The sequence below is a fragment of the Pristiophorus japonicus genome, chromosome 10, assembly GCF_044704955.1.
Source record: "Pristiophorus japonicus isolate sPriJap1 chromosome 10, sPriJap1.hap1, whole genome shotgun sequence".
NCBI classification, from domain to species: domain Eukaryota; kingdom Metazoa; phylum Chordata; class Chondrichthyes; family Pristiophoridae; genus Pristiophorus; species Pristiophorus japonicus.
Genome location: NC_091986.1, coordinates 65,124,626 through 65,150,353, shown reverse-complemented (window position 1 = coordinate 65,150,353; position 25,728 = coordinate 65,124,626). Strand labels below are relative to the sequence as shown.

At 48.2% G+C, this 25,728-nt stretch overlaps 1 protein-coding gene across 13 annotated transcripts in view; it reads right to left on the bottom strand.

Moving 5' to 3' along the window:
* LOC139275001 (zinc finger protein 462-like) overlaps positions 1 to 25,728 on the bottom strand; it is a 189,675-nt gene that overhangs the window by 134,802 nt on the left and 29,145 nt on the right. For all 13 annotated transcript variants that reach the window (XM_070891844.1, XM_070891846.1, XM_070891840.1 and 10 more), the window contains one exon: positions 24,671 to 24,789. In XM_070891844.1, the coding sequence (XP_070747945.1) occupies positions 24,671 to 24,789 (119 nt within the window). The remainder of the gene's footprint in view (positions 1 to 24,670; positions 24,790 to 25,728) is intronic.

The window sequence follows — 25,728 nt, the reverse complement described above, 5'->3', positions numbered from 1 at the left end:
AACACTCTTTCCCTCAGGCGGCTGAAGGCTGCACTGGTGGCGGTGTTGAATCTCGTCGTCAATATCTGCTTCTGTTGATAAGAGGCTCCCGAGGTATGAGAAATGGTCCACGTTGTCCAAGGCCGCACCGTGGATCTTGATGACTGGGGGGCAGTGCTGGCAGCGAGGACAGGCTGGTGGAGGACCTTTGTGTTGTGTATCTGTAAAGCATGCACTCCCATGTTCTGCCACCAGGGAGCTCATCCCCTGAAGTCCCAAGGGGTCCCAGCATCCATTGGGAGCACTGTATATAAGCCTGCCCCTAAGGCCTGTTCCTGACTTTGGAATGCCTCATTAAAGACTGAGGTCACTGTTACTTTAACCTCCCTGTGTGCAGCATCATCTGTGTTAGGAACACAATAACTGGCGACTAGAATACAAATCAACGCAAAGATGCAGCAAACTGTGGGCATCCTGGAGAAGTTCTTGGAGGGTGAGGACAGGGAAGCTGATGTTGAACGGCTAGACAAGTACTTTATAGCCAACGAGCTGAACGGAGAAGGAAGCGCTGCAAAAAGGAGAGCGGTCCTCCTCATAGTCTGCGGGGCACTTATCTACAGCCTCATGAAGAATCTTCTGGCTCCGGTGAAACGTATGAGGAGCTGTGTACACTGGTTCAGGAACATCTTAACCCGAGGGAGAGCATGCTGATGGCGAGGTATCGGTTCCACACGTGCCAGCGATCTGAAGGTCAGGAAGTAGTGAGCTACGTCGCCGAGCTAAGGCGACTTGCAGGACAATGTGAATTTGATGGCTACCTGGAGCAAATGCTCAGACTTTTTTGTACTGGGCATTGGCCACGAGACCACCCTGTGAAAACTTTTGACTGTAGAGACACCGACCCTCAGTAAGGCCATTGCGATAGCACAGGCGTTTATGTCCACCAGTGATAACACCAAACAAATCTCTCAGCACACAAGTGCTAGCAATGTTCATAAATTAACTGGAACTGTGTTTGCGAGCAGAAATGTACAGTGCAGAAACCATGAGTCTGCAACTGCCAGCAGGCCTCAGGTGACCCAGATGACTCAGAGTCCCCAACAAAGGATGAATGCAAAGCAATTCACACCTTGTTGGCGTTGTGGAGGCTTCCATTCAGTCTATTCATGCTGCTTCAAAAGGTATGTTTGCAACAATGGGGCACTTCTAACGAGCTTGCAAACGAGCTACAAGCTCTGCAAAACCTGCTAACCACCACGTGGCAGAGGAAGATCGGTCCATGGTGGATCAAAGCAATTTCGAGCCGAGAGAGAGGAGGCAGATGCTGAAGTACATGGGGTGCACACATTTTCGACGAAATGTCCACCTATAATGCTAAACGTAAAATTGAATGGCTTACCCGTAGCCATGGAACTGAACACTATCGCTAGCCAATCCATCATGAGTAAAAAGATGTTTGAGAGGCTGTGGTGCAACAAGGCAGTCAGACCAGCCCTGAGCCCCATCCACACGAAACTGAGAAAGTACACCAAAGAGCTTATCACTATCCTGGGCAGCGCCATGGTCAAGGTCACCCACGAGGGCACGGTGCATGAACTACCACTCTGGATTGTCCCGGGCGATGGCCCCACACTGCTTGGAAGGAACTGGCTGGGCAAAATCTGCTGGAACTGGGATGACATCCGAGCGCTATCACATGTCGATGAGGCCTCATGTTCCCCAGGTTCTTAACAAATTTCCTTCCCTTTTTGAGCCAGGCATTGGAAACTTTTCAAAGGCGAAGGTGCGGATCCACTTGGTAGCAGAGGCACGACCCATTCACCACAAGGCGCGAGTGGTACTTCACATGATGAGGGAGAGAGTGGAAATTGAGCTGGACAGGCTGCCACGCGAGGGCATCATCTCCCCAGTGGAATTCAGCGAGTGGGCCAGCCCGATTTTTCCAGTACTCAAAAGTGATGGCACGGTCAGGATTTGCGGCGATTATAAAGTAACTGTTATTCGTTTTTCACGACAGGACCAATACCCGCTACCTAAGGCAGACGACCATTTGCGACACTGGCAGGAGGCAAGACGTTCACCAAGCTTGACCTGACTTCGGCCTACATGACGCAGGAGCTGGAGGGATCTTCGAAGGGCCTCACCTGCATCAACACTCACAAGGGACTGTTCATCTACAATAGATGCTCGTTTGGAATTCGGTCGGCTGCAGCAATCTTCCAGAGAAACACGGAGCGCCTACTCAAGTCGGTACCACACACGGTGGTTTTCAGGACGACGTATTGGTCACGGGTCGGGACACCACCGAGCACCGACAAAACCTGGAGGAGGTCCTCCAGCGACTGGATCGCGTAGGGCTGCAGCTGAAGAGGTCGAAATGCGTCTTCATGGCAACAGAAGTGTAGTTTTTGGGGAGAAAGATTGCGGCGGACAGCATTCGGCCCACAGACACCAAGACAGAGGCTATCAGGAACGCGCCCAGGCCACAGAACGTCACGGAGCTGCGGTCGTTCCTGGGACTCCTCAACTATTTTGGTAACTTCCTACCGGGGTTAAGTAACCTCTTAGAGCCCCTACATGTGTTATTGCGCAAAGGTGAGAACTGGGTATGGGGAAGAAAAAAAACAAGTAATTGCTTTTGAGAAAACCAGAAACATTTTATGCTCCAACAAGCTGGTTGTATTGGAAAACCCGTGTAAAAGTCTTGTGCTAGCATGTGATGCATCGTTGTACGGAGTCAGGTGTGTATTACAACAAGCTAACGTTGCGGGGATGTTGCAACCTATCGCATATGCCTCCCGGAGCTTGTCTAAGGCCGAGAGGGCCTAAAGCATGATTGAGAAAGAGGCATTAGTGTCTGTGTTCGGGGTAAAGAAAATGCATCAGTATCATTTTGGACTCAAATTTGAGCTGGAAACCGATCACAAGCCCCTCACATCCCTGTTCGCTGAAAACAAGGGGATAAATACTAATGCCTCAGCCCGCATACAAAGGTGGGCACTCGCGCTATCAGCGTATAACTAGACATCCACCACAGGCCAGGCACCGAGACCTGTGCAGATGCTCTCAGTCGGCTATCATTGCCCACCGCGGGGGTGGAAATGGCACAGCCTGCAAACTTGTTGATGGTCATGGAAGCGTTTGAAAATGATAAATCACCTGTCATGGCCTGCCAGATTAGGACTTGGACCAGTTAAGATCCTCTGCTGTGCCTCGTAAAAAACTGTACTGCATGGGAGCTGGGCCAGAATCCCCATTGAAATGCAAGAGCCAATCAAGCCGTTCCAGCGGTGAAAGGACTGCCTGTTGTGGGGTAACCGCGCAGTGCTACCAAAAAAGGGCAGGGGGACGTTCATCTCGGATCGCCACAGCACACACCCGGGTATAGTAATGATGAAAGCGATAGCCAGATCCCACGTGTGGTGGCCCGGTATCGACTCTGACTTAGAGTCCTGTGTACGGCAATGCTGCGTATGTGCTCAGTTGAGCAACGCGCCCAGAGAGACACCACTAAGTTTGTGGTCCTGGCCCTCCAGACCATGGTCGAGGATCCATGTCGACTTTGCAGGCCCGTTTCTCGGTAAAATGTTCCTGGTGGTGGTGGATGCTTTTTCAAAATGGATTGAATGTGAAATAATGTCGGGAAGCACCGCCACCACCACCATTGAAAGACTGAGGGCCATGTTTGCCAACCACGGCCTGCCTGACATACTGGTCAGTGACAATGGGCCATGTTTCACCAGTGCCGAATTTAAAGAATTCATGACCCGCAACGGGATCAAACATGTCACCTCGGCCCCGTTTAAATCAGCCTCCAATGGGCAGGCAGAGCGGGCAGTACAAACCATCAAACAGAGCCTGAAACGAGTCACAGAAGGCTCACTCCGAACCTGCCTGTCCCGAGTACTGCTCAGCTACCGTACGAGACCCCACTCGCTCACAGGAGTGCCCCCGGCTGAGCTACTCATGAAAAGGACATTTAATACCAGACTCTCGCTGGTTCACCCCAACCTGCATGATCAGGTAGAGAGCAGGCGGCAGCAACAAAATGTAAACGATGGTCACGCCACTCTGTCATGGGAAATTGATCTGAATCACCCTGTGTATGTGCTAAACTATGGGCATGGTCCCAAGTGGATCGTGGGCACGGTGATAGCTAAAGAAGGAAATAGGATGTTTGTAGTCAAACTAGACAATGGACAAATTTGCAGAAAGCACCTGGACCAAACGAGGCTGCAGTTCACAGACTGCCCTGAACAACCCACAGCAGACACCACCTTTTTCGAGCCCACAACACACACCCAAAGGATCAACGACACCACGCCGGACCAGGAAATCGAACCCATCAAGCCCAACAGCCCAGCAAGGCTGGGCTCACCTAGCAGCCCTGCAGGGCCAACAAGACGCCAGCCCAGCGAGGGCACAACCAACACACCAGAACAGACATTTGTACCGAGGCGGTCCACCAGGGAAAGAAAGGCTCCCGAACGCCTCACATTGTAAATAGTTTTCACTTTGACTTTGGTGGGTGAGTGATGTGTATTTTTAAAGCGTGCACTCCCATGTCCCGCCACCAGGGAGCTCATCCCTTGAAGTCCCAAGGGATCCCAGCATCCCTTGGGAGCACTGTATATAAGCCGGCCCCTAAGGCTTGTTCCTGACTCTGGAGTGTCTTATTAAAGACTGAGGTCACTGTTACTTTAACCTCACTGTGTGCAGTCTCATCTGTGTTAGGATCAGAATACTTTATCTTACGGATGTTTAGCGTAAGGCCTATGCTTTCGTACACCTCAGTAAGTACATCGACTATGTCCTGGAGGTCATCCTCTGAATATGCACAGATGCAGGCGTCATCTGCATACTGTAGCTCGACGACAGAGGTTGGGGTGGTCTTGGACCTGGCGTGGAGACGACGAAGGTTGAACAGGTTCCCACTGGTTCTGTAGTTCAGTTCCACTCCGGCGGGGAGGTTATTGACTGTGAGGTGGAGCATGGCAGCAAGGAAGATTGAGAAGAGGGTTGGGACAATGACGCAACCCTGTTTGACCGCAGTCCGGATGTGGATTGGGTCTGTAATGGATCTGTTGGTAAGGATCACGGCCTGCATGTCGTCGTGGAGCAGGCGGAAGATGGTGACGAACTTTTGCGGCCATCCGAAACGGAGGAGGATGCTTCATAGACCCTCGCAGTTGACAGTGTCAAAGGCCTTTGTGAGGTCGAAGGAGGCTATGTATCAGGCTGTTCTCTGCATTTTTCCTGTAACTGTCGCGCTGCAAAAATCATGCCCGTTGTGCCCCGTAAGGGACGAAATCCGCACTGCGACTCCGGGAGGAGCTCCTCAGCCACAGGGAGAATACGGTTGAGGAGGTTGAAGGGCATGCCAGGAGCAACACCAGCATAACTTGGATTGAGGCATGAATCTAATCAGTTGCTGCATGGCGTTACCTACATGTTAAACACTAAAAGCAGCAGCCTATGGACAGAAGTATGTGGGACCACAACCAAGGGACCAGAACAAAGAGCTCTTTACCTTCCCACACCCAGTTTAGAATGGTGATGGAAAACTAGGCAACGAACAGAGGAGTAGGTACCATGAACATTCCCATCCTCAAAGCATGGTGGAGCCCAGCAAGTACAAGTGATATGGCTGATGTGTTGGTAAGCATCTTTTGTCAAATGTATGCTACTACTCAGCGTCCTCTGTTGATCCTCACCATCATAGATACCAGTGTCCAGCCAATTTGTTTCATTTAATGTGATAGCAAGAAATGACTGAGTGCACTTGTCACAGCAAAGGCTGCCACTTTCTCCAAAGATTGAAGCACCCCCATCATGCGACTGTTTAGCTCCTAATCAGACCCTGGAGCACGCCATTGAGCACTGCCCTCAGAGGGAATTCACAGGTAGCCTACAAGATATCCACGCTGTTACACCGGAAGCTTTGGCCTACATATCCAACTTGGATATTGACGTTTGATTTATTTTGCTACTGCCATATGAAAGAAGAAGAAGGAGACAGCAAAGGCTAGGGGCCCTGACAACATCCTGGCTGAAGACCTATGCTCCAGAGCTAGCTGCTCCACTAGCCAAGCTGTTCCAGTACAGCTATGACACTGGATTCTATCTGACAATGTGGAAGATTGTCCAGGTACGACCAATTCACAAAAAACAGGATAAATTCAACCCAGCCAATTACTGCTTAATCAGCCTCCTCCCAATCATCAGTGAAGTGATTAAAGGCGGGTGGACGAGGCAAGTAAAAGAACAAAATTACCTTTGTTGTTGCCGTTTTCTTTGCGGGTTCCTTCCGCAATCGATCAGCCTGGCATTCTGCTCGAGTGCCGGGCTGATCGCGCGGGATCGCCACGGCCTTGGTGGTCCAGGTAGGTCTGTTGTAAAATGCACAGCCTGCAGCGATGGCCTTTCCCTTTAAGGGAGGAAAGGGCGCTCTGTATGCGGCAGCGCTGCACGGCCCAGTGTGCTGCTCTGCTGAGGCCTGCGTCCTTTAAGCGCTCCATTTCCTATCTGGACGCTAAAGCCAATTTTTTGAAAACTGGGAGCTCTTTGTTCTGGTCCCACATAAAACTGCGCCTGGTGCTAAGTTTCCCGGCTTTCAAAAGTTACCGCCCCCAAATGGGGCAATAATGAATTTCTCCTCCATAGAATCATAGCATGGTTACAACACAGCAGGAGGCCATTCGGCCCGTCGAGCCTGTGCCGGCTCTCTGCAAGAGCACTTCAGCTAGTCCCACTCCCCCGCCCTTTCCCCATAGCCCTGCAAATTTTTATCCAATAGGATAACATACAATAGGAATGAATTACATATATGACAACACAGATAGAAATGTATTACATATTGTAACAGACAGCACAAAAAAGATTGTTATTTACCATTAAAAAGATTTTACAAGATAACTTTTGTAAACTGCACTCAGAGGCGATGATAAATTAATGAAAAAGCTTGAAAAGAAATACCTTCTCAAATACTTTATTGTATAAAATATCACGATTTGTTTTACTTTTACCACTTTTCCTGTCAATGTTAACATATTAGCAGATCTCCTGTGGCATTGCTTTGTTATACCAAGTAATGGGCAATGTATTATTCTGCTACTAAGGTGTCGCTAAATGTAATCGAGCATGTCCACAGGATGTAATTGCCAGAAAAAGGCACAGTCTAAGATCAATTAAAGGTTAATTATTACTACGAACCATGATTTTTATTGATTTAATATTTTAAAAAATTAATACATGGGACATCAAAATCTACGTGTGTGACAGACATGACTTTATTTATATTAGTGTGTCTCCAGCAGAATTGTTATTTGATAAGTCAGAGGATCTCGGGCGACTCTCTCTTAACTCTTATTTTAATGGCTATCTGTCCAATGTTATTTTTGCTGTAGTCTCTTTGCCTTTTTCTTCTTTCCTTTCACGTTGGAAGTGGTGTTGAATGGCATGGAAAGGAGCTGTCAGGACCAGAAATCCTTATTTTCTACTGGTGGGTTTGAGGACAATGCAGCCTATAGTCCTTTGCAGCTATTTACCATCACCACATAATGCCCCTATAATATTTTTAAGGACCTTAACCTACACGAAAGGTCAGCGACCTGAAACGCTAACTCTGTTTCTCTCTCCACAGATGCTGCCTGACCTGCTGAGTATTTCCAGCATGTTTTTTTTATTTAAGATTTCCTGTATCTGCAGTATTTTGCTTTTGACCTGGAATGCATTTTGTTTTAAATCATATTATGATATTGCAATTAAGGTTAAATTCAGTTCACAAAGGGTTAACTCTCCAGTAGTACATTTTTTGACTTGGAATTTAGAATGTTAATTAGAATAGTTTCTAGATGGAACCTCAGATGCAACAGCCATCGGAATATGTACTTTTACACGGTATGTTAATTTTGTCCTCAAACTCACCAGTAGAAAATAAGGATTTCTGTTCCTGACAGCTTCTTTCTACGCCATTCAACACCACTTCCAACGTGAAAAGAAAGAAAAAGGCAAAGAGACTACAGCAAAAATAAAGTTTATTTGGTCTGGTCTTAAATATTTCTCACCCTTATGACAGAATAGTTTTCATTCAAGCACCTGGCCCAAGGCAGCTTAGCTGAACAGACGAAGGTGCCACAAGTGGGTAGCAATGTGGTGGGCCAAACTTTGGTGCACAGGTAAGGGAGGGGTCAGAGGGCAGTACAGATACAGCGAAGAAAATCCAGAAACTTTGGGATGGAGGCCGCTCCAGACTCTGGGTGTTTCTGGATTTCGGAATGTTTTTGCCTGGGCTGAGGTAGGTGGAGGGGGGGGTGGTCGGGCGGCTGAGGTAAGGGGGGCACGCAAATCGGGCCGAGGCCGGGGTGGGAGGTCGGGCTGGGGCCGGAGGAGTTCGGGCTGGGACTAGGGGAGGTTGGGCCAAGGCCGAGTGCGAATTTCGGAACATTTTCCGGACCACCACGCCACGGATCAGCCCAGTGTCTGGATTTTGGAACATTCTGAATTTCAGAACTCTGGATTTTCGACGCTGTACCTGTATTTGTTTCTCTATCTCTGAGGAGAATCCGTACGATTTGGTTAGAGAGGCTCCACTACAAAGTATGAATGTAATTAACATACAAGACAGGACATAATGAGCAAGCTTAGGAACAGCAAGCTTGAAAGTGGGTTTTGACTCTTGGTGGCAGAGTTGCATATTTTATATTATTATGGTATGAGGTGTGGTAGGAAATTGATGAATCTTGCTGTGAAAAAGTATTCTACTTATTCATGAAGTTCAGGTAATATAAACCAGTTTGTTGCATTAAAATCATTTTTGTCTCACTAGAGTGCTTTTCACTCCCCTTCCATAAACACAAGAAAATGCACATGGTGGGACGTGCATCATCACAGTATCCAGCACATACAGGGTTCAATGCTGTGATCCCTTGGTCACACTATTGTTTTAACTAGATACTGAACACTAAAGGTACCCTCCAGATCTGCTTACAGAACACAAGAGCAGGAGGAGGCCACTTGACCCCTTGCGCCTGCTCCACCATTTAATATCATGGCTGATCTGATCATGGACTCAGCTACACTGCCCTGCCTGCTCCCCATAATCCTTCACTCCCTTATCGTTCAAAAATCTGTCTAACTCCACCTTAAATATATTCAATGCCCCAGTCTCCACAGCTCTCTGGGGTAGAGAATTCCACAGATTTACGACCCTCAGAAGAAATTCCTCCTCGTCTCAGTTCTAAATGGGCGACCCCTTATTCTTAAACTATGCCCCCTAGGTCTAGATTCCCCCACGAGTGGAAACATCTTCTCTGCATCTACCTTGTCGAACCCCCTCAGTATCTTATATGTTTCAATAAGATCACCGCTCATTCGTCTAAACTGCAATGAGTATAGGCCCAACCTTTCTTCATAAGTCAATCTCTTCATCTCAAGAATCAACCTAATCAATCTCTGAACTGCCTCCAATGAAAGTATATCCTTCCTTAAATAAGGAGACCAAAACTGTGCGCAGTATTCTAGGTGTAGTCTCACCAATATCCTGTACAGTTGTAGCATGATTCCCTGCTTTAATACTCCATCCCCCTTGCAATAAAGACCAACATCCATTTGCCTTCCTGATTACTTGCTATACCTGCATACTAACTTTTTGTGTTTCACGCACAAGGTACTGCAGCATTTTGTAATCTCTCTCCATTTAAATAATAATTTCCTTTTTATTTTTCCTGCCAAAGTGTATAACCTCACACTTTCCCAGTGACCAGTGATGTTGAAATTAACAGAATATCTAGTGCGGATCCATGACTATCCCTCCTATAACATTTCTTACACCTTCAACTTTGCAAATCCCTCGCACTTTCCTACCAGCCATTGTTGCCATTGCTTCCTGTACCCCATTGAAGGAGCCAATGAACCATTGGGTTTTTCTTTACTGTTGTCTTCTGTATGTCTTATTCCTCCAACAACCCTATCAAATATTCTATTCAAATTCTTGTACTTTGTTTCGCGAGGATGGATTGGCAGATGCCACATCATGTTCACTCCCCTAATGCCGCTCAGCCTCCTCATTTGTTCTACTGAACCCCTGGTTGACCTTATCTATTCTCCTTCCCCTAGTATTCCATCATCCTGCACACTCTTATCTGCTGTCTGTAACTTTGTATATCCCTTTTCCTATGCAGATCACATTATCTGCATCACTTGCGCCATAACAGGAGCCGACGACTGCTGGACGGACCACCACCTAATCCGATCTGTCATCACCATTAACGTAGCCCAAAAAACAGCGATGGCAACAGAAACAATGTCGCAGGAAAATCAACGCTGGAGCACTATTCAACCAGCGCCTCACTGCCAACCTGGCGATTCCCAGTGACCCAGAGATGCAGAATATCCACAGCACTGGGTCTGCCCTCAAGACCTCCATAATTAGCATTTGTGAAAGGACGCTTGGTCACTCGACCAGGAAACACCAAGACTGGTTCGACGAGAGCGACCAAGAGATCCAGGAGCTAATAAGCCGCAAGCACAAGGCATTCTTGGACTGGAAACAACAGCACAACTCGAGAGCAGGAAAACAGCTCTACAGACGTCTGAAGGCCGAGGTCCAACAAAAAGCTTGCGACCTAAAGAACGGATGGTGGTTGGAGAAAGCGCAGGAGATCCAGCAACTAGCCGACAACCAGGACATGCGTGGATTCTTCAGCGCAGTCAAGACCACCTACGGCCCAAGCACCCAAGGCCCTACCCAACTGCTGGCCAAGAACGGAGAGGTACTGATCAAGGTCAGAGAGGCCATCAGCGCTCGCTGGAAGGAGAACTTCGAAGACATCCTCAACTGAGACTCTTGTCTTTGACAAGAGTGTCCTCAACTCCATCCTGCAGCATGCTACCCGCCACCATTTCAGCACAGCCCGGCATGAGGTAGAAAAGGCCATCAGACAACTGAAAAACAAGGCCTCAGGAGCAGATGGAATCCCGGTCATAGCACTAAAACATGGCTGAGAAACACTTTTGGCATGAATGCACAATCTCATTTCTCTTGTCTGGAAAGAGAGCATGCCAAGGGACCTCAGAGATGCGGTAATCGTGACCATTGTCAAGAAAGCTGACAAGTCCGATTGTGGTAACTGCAGAGGATTTTCCCTGCTGTCTGCCACAGGGAAAGTCATCGCAAGAATCCACCTCAATTGCCTTCTCCCAGTGGCAGAAGAACACCTCCCAGAATCGCAATGCATATTCCGCCCACTAAGGAGCACAACGGACATGATCTTCACCACACGGCAAATCCAAAAGAAATGCCTTCTTTGACCTCACAAAGGCCTCCGACACTGTCAACCATGAAGGATTATGGAGCGTCCTCCTCAAATTTGGATGCCTCCAAAAGTTTGTCACCATCCTTCGTCTGCTTCACGATGACATGCAAGCCATGATCCTGACCAACAGATCCACCCCAGATCCAATTCATGTTCAGACTGGAGTCAAGCAAGGCTGTGTCATTGCAACAATGCTCTTCTCGATCTTCCTTGCTGCAATGCTCCATCTCACCCTCAGTAGGCTCCCTGCTGGAGTGGAGCTAATCTACAGAAAAAACGGGCAACTGTTCAACCTCCGCCACCTCCAGGCCAGATCCAAGGTCGTCCTATCCTCTGTCATTGAATTACAATACGCAGACGACTCCTGTATCTGCGCACACTCGGAGACTGAACTCCAAGCCATCGTCAACACCTTCATCGAAGTGTACGAGAGCATGGGTCTTACACTAAACAGCCGTAAGACAAAGGTGCTCTACCAACCTGCTCCCGCCACGCAGTACTGCTGCCCGATTATCAAAATCCACAACGAGGTCTTGGACAACATGGACCATTTTCCATCCCTTAGGAGCCTACTGTCAACAAGGGCTGACGTCGATGACGAAGTCCAACACCGCCGACAGTGTGCCAATGCAGCCTTTGGTCGCCTGAGGAAGAGAGTGTTTGAAGACCATGACCTTAAACCCAGCACCAAGCTCATGGTCTACAGGGCAGTAGTGATTCCCATCCTCCTATATGCCTCAGAGACATGGACTATGTACAGCAGGCATCTCAAAACATTGCAGAAGTACCACTAATGCTGCCTCCGCAAGATCCTGCAAATCCATTGGCAGGATAGGCGCAACGTCAGTGTTCTCGCTCAGGTCAACATCCCCAGCATCGAAGCACTGACCACACTCGATCAGCTCCGCTGGGCAGGCCACGTCGTCGCATGCCCGATACGAGACTCCCAAAACAAGCGCTCGATCGGAGCTCCAACACGGCAAGCGAGCCCCAGGTGGGCAGAGGAAACGTTTCAAGGACACCCTCAAAGCCTCCTTGAAAAAATGTAACATCCCCACCGATACCTGGGAATCCCTGACCCAAGACCGCACAAAGTAGAGGAAAAACATCCGGGAAGGCACCGAACACAGAGTCTGTACGCCGAGAGCAAGCCAAAACCAAACGTAAACATCGGAAGGAGCACACAGCATCCCAAGCACCCCACCCACCCATTCCTTCAACTACCGTCTGCCCTACCTGTGACAGAGACTGTCAGTCCCGCATAGTGCAGCTCACATAACTCATTTTTAAGCTTGGAAGCAAGTCATCCTCAATTCCGAGGAACTGCCGAAGAGAGAGACAGCAGTGTGCTGGGAAAGTATGGAGCTCCTTTACCACCCTCATGCCTATTCTGTCTCACCCAAACATGTCCTCCCTTACAATCATACCATCAGCAAGTCAGAGAAAGAATGCGGCAGAAGCAGAACCGGGAAGCACTGCCATTAAGCAGGCAGAACGGAGAAAGATGAAGTTGCCAGGGACATGGTAGAGCAAGCAGAGAGCGGGCCTGTGTTCATAAAATATTTTTAAATAAAATCTAATGAAGGCAAACTGCAAGGCAACTCAGAATGTAGAGATATAAAAAAAAGTTAGTTCCTGGGATGTAGGCATTGCTGACCTTGCCAGCATTTATTGCACATCCCTAATTGCCCTTGAGAAGCTGGTGGTGAGCTACCTTCTAGAACCGCTGCAGTCCGTGTAGTGAAGGTCCTCCCACAGTGCTGTTGAGGGAATTCCAGGATTTTGACCCAGCAACGATGAAGAAACAACAATATATTTCCAAGTCAGGATGGTGTGCGACTTGGAGGGAAACGTGGAGGTGGTGGTGCTCCCATGTGCCTGCTGCCCTTCGAGGTAGTAGAGGTCGCGGATTTGGGAGGTGCTGCCGAAGAAGTCTTGGCGAGTTGCTGCAGTGCATCTTGTAGATGGTACAGACTGCAGCCACGGTTCGTCAGTGATGAAGGGAGTGAATGTTTAATGATATGTCCTTACTATACAGTATAAATGCACACGAGGCCCATACTTGAGAGGGGGTCACTCTGTGACCGGTTACCTTTATTACCAAGACCTCAAGTGATGAAGGTGGATGGAGCTTCCCCTTTTATACCTGAAAGTCTAGGTTGGGAGTGTTTCCCACAAGTTCACCCCCTTGTGGTCAATGTTCTCAAGGTGTACAACTTAGGTCAGCTTATACATGGATTACAATGATAATTCAATACATGACATCACCTCCCCGCCCCGCCCCCCCCCCCCCAAAGTCTTATTGGGATCACAGGTTAAGTCTCTCTGGTGGTTTACGCTAGAGCGCCTGAGTTGGGGCTCCGGTTGTTGGGCGCTGGCCTGAGTGTCTGCTGTTTGCGATGCCTCAGGCCTGTCCGGACTGCCGACAGTGACTGGGCTCTCCTCCATTTGGTTCCGGTGTTCGGTCAACTGTGGTGGAGTAAACTCTACGTAGTGTTCTTCCTCTGCTTCTTCTATGGGGTTGCTGAACCTCCTTTTAGTCTGATCCATGTGTTTGCGGCAGATTTGTCCATTGGTGAGTTTAACTACCAAAACCCTATTCCCCTCTTTGGCAATCACAGTGCCTGCAAGCCATTTGGGCCCTGCAGCGTAATTAAGGACAAAAACAGGGTCACTGACATCAATACATCGCGCCCTCGCATTCCTGTCATGGTAGTCACATTGTGACTGACGCCTGCTCTCAACATTTTCTTTCATAGTAGGGTGTATAAGGGATAACCTGGTTTTGAACGTCCTTTTCATTAGCAGCTCTGCGGGTAGAATCCCTGTGAGCATGTGGTCGGGATCTATTGGCCAACAGGAGGCGTGATAAGCGGCTTTGTTGGGAGCCCCCTTGGATTCTGAGCATACCCTGTTTGATTATCTGCACTGCTCATTCCGCCTGGCCGTTTGAGGCCGGCTTGAACGGTGCCGTTCTGACATGGTTGATTCCATTGCCTGCCATGAAGTCTTGGAATTCAGTGCTTGTGAAGCACGGGCCATTGTCACTGACCAAGACATCCAGTAGACCATGGGCGGCGAACATTGCCCGTAGACTTTCTATCATGGCAGAGGATGTGCTTGAATTTAAAATGGCACACTCAATCCATTTGGAGTCGGCGTCTACTACAACCAAAAACATTTTTCCCATGAAAGGACCTGCGTAGTCCACATGGATGCGTGACAATGGTTTGGCGGGCCAGGACCAGGGGCTAAGGGGGGCTTCCCTGGGTGCGTTGCCCAGCTGAGCACACGTGTTGCACCTGCAAACACAAAGTTCCAGGTCTGCATCTATCCCTGGCCACCAAACATGTGACCTGGCAATTGCCTTCATCATGACAATGCACGGGTGCTCATTGTGAAGTTCTCTGATGAACACCTCTCTGCCCATCTGGGGCATGACTACTCGGTTTCCCCACAGTTGGCAATCGGCCTGAATCGAGAGTTCATCCTTGCGCCTATGAAACAGTTTAAACTCCTCAGGGCATGCCCCGTACATGGCTGCCCAGTCCCCATTCAGGACACATTTATTAACTAAAGACAGTAGCGGGTCTTTATTTGTCCAGACTTTAATCTGACGGGCTGTCACAGATGAGCCTTCGCTTTCGAAAGCTTCAACAGCCATGACCATCTCAGCACCATGCTCAGTTGCCCAGTGGTGGCTAGTGGGAGCCTGCTGAGAGCATCGGCGCAGTTTTCAGTGCCAGGTGTGTGCCGAATTGTGTAGTCATTGGCGGCTAACGTAAGTGCCCACCTCTGTATGCGGGCCAATGCATTCGCATTTATGGCCTTGTTGTCAGCCAAAAGGGACATTAGGGGTTTGTGATCTGTCTCCAGCTCAAATTTCCTGCTAAACAGGTACTGGTGCATTTTTTTTTCTGCATATACACATGCTAGCGCTTCCTTTTCTACCATCCCGTAGCCCCTTTCTGCCTGGGACGGACTTCTGGAGGCATAAGCTTCCGGCTGTAACTGACCATTGGCATTCACATGCTGTAACACACACCCGAAACCATAGGACGATGCATCGCAAGTTAGAACAAGTTTCTTACACGGGTCATAGAACGTTAACAGTTTGTTGGAACATAACAAGTTGCGTGCGCTATCAACAGCCCTTTCCTGGCTGTCCCCCCAAAGCCAATCGCGACCTTTGCGTAGGAGCACGTGTAGCGGCTCTAAAAGCGTGCTCAATTTGGGAAGAAAGTTACCAAAATAGTTCAGGAGCCCCAGGAACAAACGCAGCTCCGTGGTGTTATGGGGTCTGGATGCTCTCTGGATCGCTTCTGTTTTGGACGCAGTGGGTCTGATCCCGTCTGCTGCTACCATCCTCCCTAGGAATTCTACCTCTGGAGCTAAGAAGACGCACTTCGTCTTTTTCAGTCACAGCCCTACCCGGTCCAGTCTGCGTAGCACCTCCTCCAGGTTGTGGAGCTGTTCTTCAGTATCACGACCCGTGATGAGGATGTCGTTTTGAAAAACCACCCTCCTTGGAATCGACTTGAGGAGGCTTTCCATATTTCGCTGAAAGATCGCGGCGGCCGAACGAATTCCCAAACAGACATCTGTTATACTCAAATAACCCCTTGTGTGTCGTGATGGTGGTCAGCTTCTTCGACTCACTCGCCAGCTCCTGGGTCATGTAAGCTGAGGTCAGGTCCATTTTTGAAAAAAGTTTGCCACCGGATAGCGTCGCAAAGAGGTCCTCCGCTCTTGGTAGCGGGTACTGGTCTTGGAGTGACACCCGATTGATAGTGGCCTTATAATCGCCACATATCCTGACCGACCCATCCGACTTGAGCACCGGCACGATCGGGCTCGCCCAGTCACTGAATTCGACTGGCGAGATGATGCCTTCCCTCAGCAGGCGGTCCAATTCGCCTTCTATCTTTTATCGCATCACGTACGGTACCGCTCTGGCCTTGTGGTGTACTGGCCTGGCGTCCGGGTTTATGTGAATCACTACTTTGGCCCCCATGAAAGTGCCGATGCCGGGTTGAAATAATGAGTCATATTTGTCCACGACCTGTGAGCATGATATTCGCTCCACAGAAGAAATTGCATTGACATCGACATCGTCCCATTTTCAGTTCATGACAGCAAGCCAACTCCTCCCCAGTAGTGTGGGACCGTCCCCCGGAACAATCCAGAGTGGCAACCTGTTCTCCGAATCTTTGTGGGTCACGACTACCGTGGCGCTGCTAGCACCGGAATGATCTCCTTTGTATATGTCCGTAACTGTGCGTCAATCGGCAATAATTTTGGCCTCCTGGCCTTGGACACCCACAACCTTTCGAACTGTTTGATACTCATCAGGGACTGGCTGGCCCTCGTGTCTAGCTCCATTAATACTGGGATGCCATTGAGGAGCACTTTCATCATTATTGGTGGTGTCCTGGCATATGAACTGTATATGTGCTCCACATGAACTCGCTGAACTTCAGCTTCCAGCGATTTCCCCCAGTATTCATTTGGCCTCGTAGGGCTTACATCGGGCCCGACCTCCTCGTACATCAACCTGGCTGCAGGCTTCCTGCACATATACGCCAAGTGACCGCTGACGTTGTAGTTTCTGTAGGTATATTGCTGATACCTGCAAGCTCTGGCTGGGTGTTTGCCTCCACACCTCCAGCATGAGCTGGAGGCCCCGTTGTTGGAAACAAAAGGTCCATTACCAATCGATCGTCTCTGACTGTCTCTGTAACTGTCCTTAAGTGCACCATTAACAGGTGTTGATGGCCCCATTACTGGCCGCATTGTCCATTGCGATGGCATGAATCGCCGTTCAGCTAGCTATTGTCTCTGTTGAATTCCCCCTTTGGGTTGACTACATGCTGGGGCATGTCCGATTGCCCTTGTCTGCCTAGAGAACTGTGTGCCGCATTAACAATGTTGACTCCCAGGTCGTTTGCTGCATTTGAGCCAAGATTTTTGACATACATCATTCTGATCGCTTCCTCCCCGGAAATAAATGTCTGGGCTATCAGAGCCGCCGCTTCCAAGGTCAAGTCTTTGGTCTCAATCAGTTTCCTGAAAACCACAGCGTGCCCGATGCCCTCAATAAAAAAGTCTCGCAGTATCTCCGCTCTGCACGCATCTGGGAACTTACATAGGCTCGCCAGTCGTCAGAGATCTGTCACGAAGTCAGGAACGCTTTGCCCTGCTCGCCGCCGGTGCGTGTAAAAATGGTGTCTCGCCATGTGCATGCTGCTCGCCGGTTTAAGGTGTTCCCCGATCAACTTACTGATCTCTTCGAACGTCATCCGCCAGCTTCTCTGGCGCTAGAAGGTCCTTCTTCAGGGAAGTACATTCTGGATCCACAAACCGTCAGGAGATGAGCCCTGCGTTTGTCGGCCAAATCCTGTCCCAACTTAGTGTCAAAACTTTGCTGTAGTCTCTCAATAACGTCATCCCAATCATCACCAACACAGTACCTCTCTTCTGTGCTGCTAGTGGCTATGCTCGCATGGTTTAAATCCCAGTTTCTCAACGCCAATTATATGTCCTTACTATACAGTATAAATGCACATGAGGCCCATACTTGAGAAGGTCACTCTTATGTGACCAGTTACCTTTATTACCAAGACCTCAAGTGATGAAGGTGGGTGGAGCTTCCTCTTTTATACCTGAAAGTCCAGGTTAGGAGTGTCTCCCACAAGTTCACCTCCTTGTGGTCAATGTTCTCAAGGTCAGCTTATACATGCGTTACAATGATAGTTGAATAAATGACATTTAAGGTGACGGATGGCCAAACAAGTGGGCCGCTTCGTCCTGGATGGTGTTGAGCTTCTTGAGTGTTGTTGGAGCTGCAGTCATCCAGGCAAGTGGAGAATATTCCATCACACTCCTGACTTGTGCCTTGACTGGAGCGCGGCAGAGTAGGGAGTAGAAGCCTTTATGAGTGGGCGGGTAGGCAGAGCTGGGGTCAGAAGCACAAAATAGTCAGGAGTTGAGCTGCTTTCAAGCAGCTGAGCAGACAGATTAGAGGGAGTTAGATCGCAAAGCATTTACAAACAGAGCACAAGTAAAAAATGTTTGTAGTTAAGGGTCAGTTTACCAGTGAGTGAACCAAGAGTAGAATGGTCCAGATGGGCGTGGGGGAGGACCTTCTAGCAGCAGAAAAGCCGGAGGAATCAGAACACTAAGGAGACCATCAAGAAACCTTACATGATGGAACGGAGGAGACTGAAGTAGAAACATAGAAAATAGGTGCAGGAGTAGGCCATTCAGCCCTTCTAGCCTGCACCGCCATTCAATGAGTTCATGGCTGAACATGCAACTTCAGTACCCCCTTCCTGCTTTCTCACCATACCCCTTGATCCCCCTAGTAGTAAGGACTTCATCTAACTCCCTTTTGAATATATTTAGTGAATTGGCCTCAACTACTTTCTGTGGTAGAGAATTCTACAGGTTCACCACTCTCTGGGTGAAGAAGTTTCTCCTCATCTCGGTCCTAAATGGCTTACCCCTTATCCTTAGACTGTAAACAGGGGAAGGCTAGGGCTGGTAATCTGAAAGTAGCAGGCTCTGACTTTACAGTGGAACACGAAGTGGACAGGCAGGTAAAGGGGAAAGAGGCAGCATGTGACCCAAAAGGGGATGGGAAACATCGAATGGGGCAAAAAGTTTAAAATGTAAAAATAAACAAGTCAACATTTTACATTGTAAACTTACATTGTAAGTTAATATAGGGCTGGCAGAAAAACAAGGTGGTAACAGACTGAGACCTCAACAACTTTTATTTATATAACTCCTTTAACAAAGCGCCACGCTACTGCCCCGGGAGCACCCCTCAAAAGGAGGTGGAGGAATATAAAATGTACCAGTGCACCAGTTGGAGTTAGATAGCCGAGGGCTAAAATTGTCCCTCTCCTCAAGGCCACCGCAAATCGGCGGCAACACTGCGGAGTGGAGTGGCTGCCGATAGCCCAATTGCCTTTCCGAAGTTTCCCGGGGGTGCGATTCCCCTCCCCCCACCACTCCGCTACTGCCTATCCGTCTTAAGTGCATCATCACCGTGCGCACCGCCGATCTACCCCAACGATGTCATTCCCTTCTAAAAATCTTCAGCCTGCCTGGCTGTGCCAAAACCTGTTTTTTTTACCCCCAGTGGGCCCAGTGAGGCTGTGGTCTTCTGCAACGACGGTGCGGCTTCCCTTAAAGGCTGCCACCATGTTTTTCTTGTCGGCCAACTGCCCCGGGTTCGGCTGGGCCACCAACAGGCAGCCTGGTGCCCCCTCTTGGGTGCCAGGATGCTGGCCCGGCCGCAGTGGGCCGAAGTTTTAAATCGCAGAAGTGAAGGGGAGAGCCGTAGCGACATGATCGTGACGGTCACTCCGCACCGTCCCCAACTTACGCCAGGTGTCTGCCCCTCTCGTGTAGACACCGCCTTTAAGAGCGACTTCCGGATCCAAGTAAAATAAAAAACCAACAAAGAGCGGAATTACGCTCAAGAAACGACCTCAATCTCAGCTGCGGTAAAAACCACTGAAACGGGATGCATGCGTCCCGTTTCGGGCGGGCGGCAATTTCTACCCCTGGTGTTTAGCAGTACTGGGTAAGGAGAGTTGGGGTAAATTACATGGGGGCTTCACTTTGGTAGAACTGGGGGATGCTCCTTGGGCTGCACTGGGGGAGTTTTGCAGCATGAGAGATCTGGTCAAACACTTAACCAGGATGTATGTGTTGTGATGTGGATGGATTACATTTTAAGTTCACCTTTAGGAAGTGACCTGAGCAATCCTAATTTTTAAATCCAAAACCTGAATATGTATACATAAAGCTCCAAGCATTCAAGCAAATGTAATAGTTTCAATAATGGTTAATCAAAAGGGAAGATTTTTACCTTTTCAGACCAGCAGAATGATGTGAATATTGAAATACTGAAACTTAACAAAAATATTTTATTTCAACGCAAAAACAACATCCAGGCCAACAGCCGTTCTAAATGCAGACATTTTAACTTTATCCAACACTGGGATTCTTAGGATTTATGGAACAAGGGAATACTTTTCATCAAAACTAACATGGCCATCCGTAAGAAAATAAATTGCCTTTTTGCCAAACTCCCAGAAATTCTTAAACGGAGCATTTAGCAAGAAACTCATTTAAATCAAAATGCCATTTAAAATCAAGAGATTACAACCAAAAAACACTAACCAAAGCTAAAGGTTATCATCCTTGGACAACATTGGCTCTCAGTTCCTGTAGTGTAGGTTTACCACTCATAACCTTCATTTTTTCACAAATCCATATCTTGATCTTTGGAAGGATGTTCTAATTGGTGTGACAGCACATAGGAAAGAGGCAGATTAGACCTGTAACCTGGAAATACTCAGCAGGTCATGCAGCATCAGTGGAGAGAGAAACAGAATTAACGTTCCAGGTTGATAAAGGTCATTGACCGGAAATGTTAACCGTTTCTCTCTCCACAGATGCTACCTGGCCTGCTGGGCAGACTATTTCCAGCATTTTCTGCGCGTGCACGTAGGGGATGGAAGAGAGAGAGAGAGAGAAAACGTGCTGCCGTTTAATATTTTCTAGGTGCACCTTTAGGAAATGCCTTACGGAACCTAGGCTCACTATCATCGTGAGGTTACATTTGAAAAAGAAACAGGCAAAGGTAAGTTATCTACTACACTTGGGTCCAACAATGTCTTAGTTTTTCCAATACAGTGATTGATGGTTTAAAATTGTAATCTATCCTCTTCTGGGACAGTGGAAATAAAGAAGAAAATTGACCCGGGGGGGCGGGGGGGTAGGAGAAGGTGTGCCCTGATCACAGCACCGTCCAGCACAACGATGTGCTTGCATGTTTTCTACATCAATATCATTCTACTATGCTTAAAAAATATCTTTTGGTTGAGAACTTGCTGTGATTGCTGCTGTGTTCTTTAATGCCTTAATAAGCTACATGGGGTAAGAAAATAAAAGCATGCAATCAGATGTGAGATCACCACTACACAAGCACCTTGTATTGTGGGCTTCAGCCAAAATGACATTTTAAACATAGTATTGAGGTGAACTTCAGATCGTCTTCGTCAATTTTGATATGAATTTTTTTTTAAACTGCGAAAACTGGAGCATGTGTATGCAACAATAACTGCAATTATGACTAGCCAATCAGAAGCCAGCCAAATATGCACAAAGAGCCCATATATACAAACATTAAATTTTCACCACGATACAGATCGGGTCATAATAGGAATGTTGTCTTCCCAATTATAAGAAACCACAGGGTTGGAGACACAGCAGCACTGACTGTTGATATCAATTCTACAACTAAGGCAAATTCTAGTCAACAGATGACTGCTTACATTTGGACAAAAACATTCTTTATTAGAAACAGCATATACTCGCCATTGTCTAGATTCCATGCTATCTGTCTAACATAAGGATCAGAAAAGGCTGTCTACCTCCGTTAAAAACTCTTAGTATGAAGTTTACTTTTTAGTGCATCATTTCTTATAACTCAATGAGGTCATCCCACATGCACCTCGTTTCTAAACTGGAGAACTTGAGATCCTCAAATCTCTCCTCACAATTTATCTCTATACAATTGGGATCAATCTTGTTGCACCCTCTCCACTGCTTGTACAAATTGTTGTGGCATTCGTGACCAGAATTCACTCAGTGTGATCTGACCAGTGCATTGTGAAAGCCCCAGACTAGCGTTTTGAAACATTGAACAGCAAGTACCATCTTGTAGCTTAAACAAATACCAGCTATCAAGCACAGTGCTGAAAGGCCATTCACTGCTCCCAGAGGTCTGCTTGTAGCCACCTGTATCTGCTGTCTCCCTTTGTCTTTTTTATTTTGAACTACAGTAGTAGCAACTCAGGACAACTATGTGAAGGTTTTGCTAACATGTTGCTGTAATTAGCTCCTTCTGCTTCAGACATAGTCACCTGATTCCCACCATACTTACAAATGACAGTAAAGAATTTAAAGTTCTGTACTCTTCAATCCTGGCACTACATCCCAATATTCTATTTGCATTTAAAAAAAAATATATTTTACTACATGGTCCGGATATTGAGAGAGTTGAGTCTATTATCACTCCCATGTTCTTTTCCAAGTCTCTTGACAAGTTGAACCCTGGTTGATTTTATATTCATTGTACACATTTTTGAAGTCAATGTACAATACTTCAAATTCATTGATTTAAAATTAAATGTTCTAACTATACAACAGATCCAAATACCTTTGTGGCATCCTCTGTCTCCACTGCTCTCCCTATTTTAGTGTCAACAGGAAACTTGACAAGTTTTAAATTTGGTTGCAATATTCAAGGGCTCAAGTTTCGGCCTCAGTTACTGCTATTTTTTTTGGAGCAACTAGTTTAGAATGGAGCATTTTAGAAATTGCAATTCTCGGCATTTAAGTTTGCTCCAGTTCTAGTGAGTTAGAATAGTTTCATTTTAGAACAGATTTTTTTTACCAAAAGGGGGAGTGTTCAGCCACTTACGCCTGTTTTGCAAGTTTAGGCAGCGAAAACTTACTCCAAACTAACTTAGAATGGAATGAGTGTAGACTTTTGTACGCTCAAAAAAACCTTGCCTGCACTTATAAATCAGGCGTAGGAACGAGAGATGGGGGGAGGGGGAAGGGGGCTTTACAAACATTAAACACTTCACTCTTACAAATAAAGAGCCATCAATAATAAATGATAAATAAATCAATACATCAACCAATAAATCAAAAAAAAGTAATAATTAATAAATAAATAATTATGTTTCTACTCACCAACTGCAGCACCGGGAGCCCTCCAATAGCGTGCTGGGGCACCCCCCCCCCCCCCCCCGCCACAGTGTCTCTCTGTCAGTGTGTCTCTGTTTCTGACAGCGAGGGGTGGGAGGAGAGAGGGGGGGAAGGGGGTGAGGAGTGGGGGGAGAGAGGGTGAGAAGAGGAGGTGGGGGACGGGAGGGAGAGAGGGGAGAAGGGGGGACGGGAGAAGAGGAGAGGAGAGGGGGGGGAAGAGGAGAGGAGAGGGGGGGAAGAGGAGAGGAGAGGGGGGGGGAAGAGGAGAGGAGAGGGGGGGGGAAGAGGAGAGGAGAGGGGGGGGAAGAGGAGAGGAGAGGGGGGGGAAGAGGAGAGGAGAGGGGGGGGAAGAGGAGAGGAGGGGGGGGGAAGAGAGAGGGGGAAGAGAGAGGGGGAGGAGAGAGGGGGAGGAGAGAGGAGAGAGGGGGAGGAGAGAGGGGGAGGAGAGAGGGGGAGGAGAGAGGGGGAGGAGAGAGGGGGAGGAGAGAGGGGGAGGAGAGAGGGGGAGGAGAGAGGGGGAGGAGAGAGGGGGAGGAGAGAGGGGGAGGAGAGAGGGGGAGGAGAGAGGGGGAGGAGAGAGGGGGAGGAGAGAGGGGGAGGAGAGAGGGGGAGGAGAGAGGGGGAGGAGAGAGGGGGAGGAGAGAGGGGGAGGAGAGAGGGGGAGGAGAGAGGGGGAGGAGAGAGGGGGAGGAGAGAGGGGGAGGAGAGAGGGGGAGGAGAGAGGGGGAGGAGAGAGGGGGAGGGGGAGGAGAGAGGGGGAGGGGGAGGAGAGAGGGAGAGGGGGAGGAGAGAGGGAGAGGGGGAGGAGAGAGGGAGGGGGGGAGGAGAGAGGGAGAGGGGGAGGAGAGAGGGAGGAGAGGGGGAGGAGAGAGGGAGGAGAGAGGGAGGAGAGGGGGAGGAGAGAGGGAGGAGAGGGGGAGGAGAGAGGGAAAGGGGGAGAGGGGGAGGAGAGAGGGAGAAGGGGAGGAGAGAGGGAGAAGGGGAGGAGAGAGGGGGAAGAGGTTGAACAGGCCCAGACGACGAAGATGCCTGGTCGCGCCAAAGACTTCGGGCGGGGCCCCCCCCCCAGAGGACGTAGAAGTTGGGCCGCCGAAGACTACGGACTGGGCCCTCCCCCCTCGGGCCCCTCCCATGCAGCCTTGGGGGCGAGCAGCTACTGCACATGCACGCACACTCTAGCACGCATATGCAGAGGTCCCGGCATTGTTTTCAGCGCTGGGACCTGGCTCCGCCCCTGACCCCTTGTGCTGCGCCATGCTGAACATGAAGACGTCATGAAGAGCTCGAAGTATCACAAGGTAAGTTTTTGCCGCCCTTTTTATTCCAGAAAATCGGCGCACCTTATGGAGGTGTGCCGTTCTTAGAGGGCGGAAACTTGGGCCCCAAGTAACTAATATAGAATTGAAACAATAGGTGTCTGAGCACCAACCCCTGCATCATTCCATTCAACTCTGTTCCGCCTCTCCTCTCCATAACCCAGTGCACTATTCAAATACTCAACAATATATTGGATCAAATTTGAGATCAGATCACTGTACTAGTTGTTATTGGCACTTATTGCACAAAACAGTCGAACTTACAGAGTGTCTCTGAACATGGCCTATCCATTCCGAGGGATCCAGGAACCGTCGGCCACAAAATTCACAGGGAAATCGGATTGCTTTAGTTGAACGGCGACATCTTATACACCTTTGAATCCCTTGAAGGACAAAAAGGTAAATCTATATGGGCCTTAACACAGCATTTTATATATTGCAACTTCACCACGATACATTCCCTTATTTTTGTGACCATTTTGGAAAAATATCACATGGCTAAAGGCTATTCTTTTGAAGTCATTATACCCAAATAGTTTTATTTACAGAGTGAACAAATATATTGTATTGGCCTTCCCAGTAGAAGACACTGGTCCTGAAATTGCGGTCGGAGGCTTTCTGTGGGTAATTGCCTCCGACCTGAAACATTTCTACAAAATTACCTGGTGGTCCATGAGGAGCCTGCGATACCGGTGAGGAGGCCCTTCTCTTCCCGCGCTGCAAAGCGCGCTCCTTTCCTCGCGCTTCCAACGCAAAAGGTGCAGTCACGTGTGACTCTCAACCAATCAGGTACAGTATTCTCAATTAATAGCAATGGGAACCCCGTATCTATGAGTTCTCATTGGATTTTTTTCTCAATTAATAGCAAACACAGTAACACCAAATAGAAAATAAAAAAAACACACCTCACATAATTAAAATTAATTGACATTAAAGTTAAGAGAGAACATTCCCTCCCCGAGTTTTAACAAAGTTTTTTAAATTATGGTTTAAAATAAATTTAACGTAGTGGGTAAGGTTTTTAAAAAGAATAAAGTTTATTTTTAATTTTATTTATGTTTTAAGTGCGTTTTAAGACTCGTATGCCTGTAAAAGTAGGCGCAAGAGTTTTGAGGACATTTGCTGGGTAAGATATTGGTAAATACCGCAATCTCGCTTTTGCAAATGTCCTTGTTCCCGATATGCGGGAGCTTGACAGATTGGAAAAGCCGGTTTTCAGTGCATGTGCGTTGTGCACTGAAAACCAGCTTTTGTGATGCCTTCCCGGGTCTGTGGACACTCCGTACGGACCCAGGGAGGCCGGAATGTGTGAGTCACTAAAA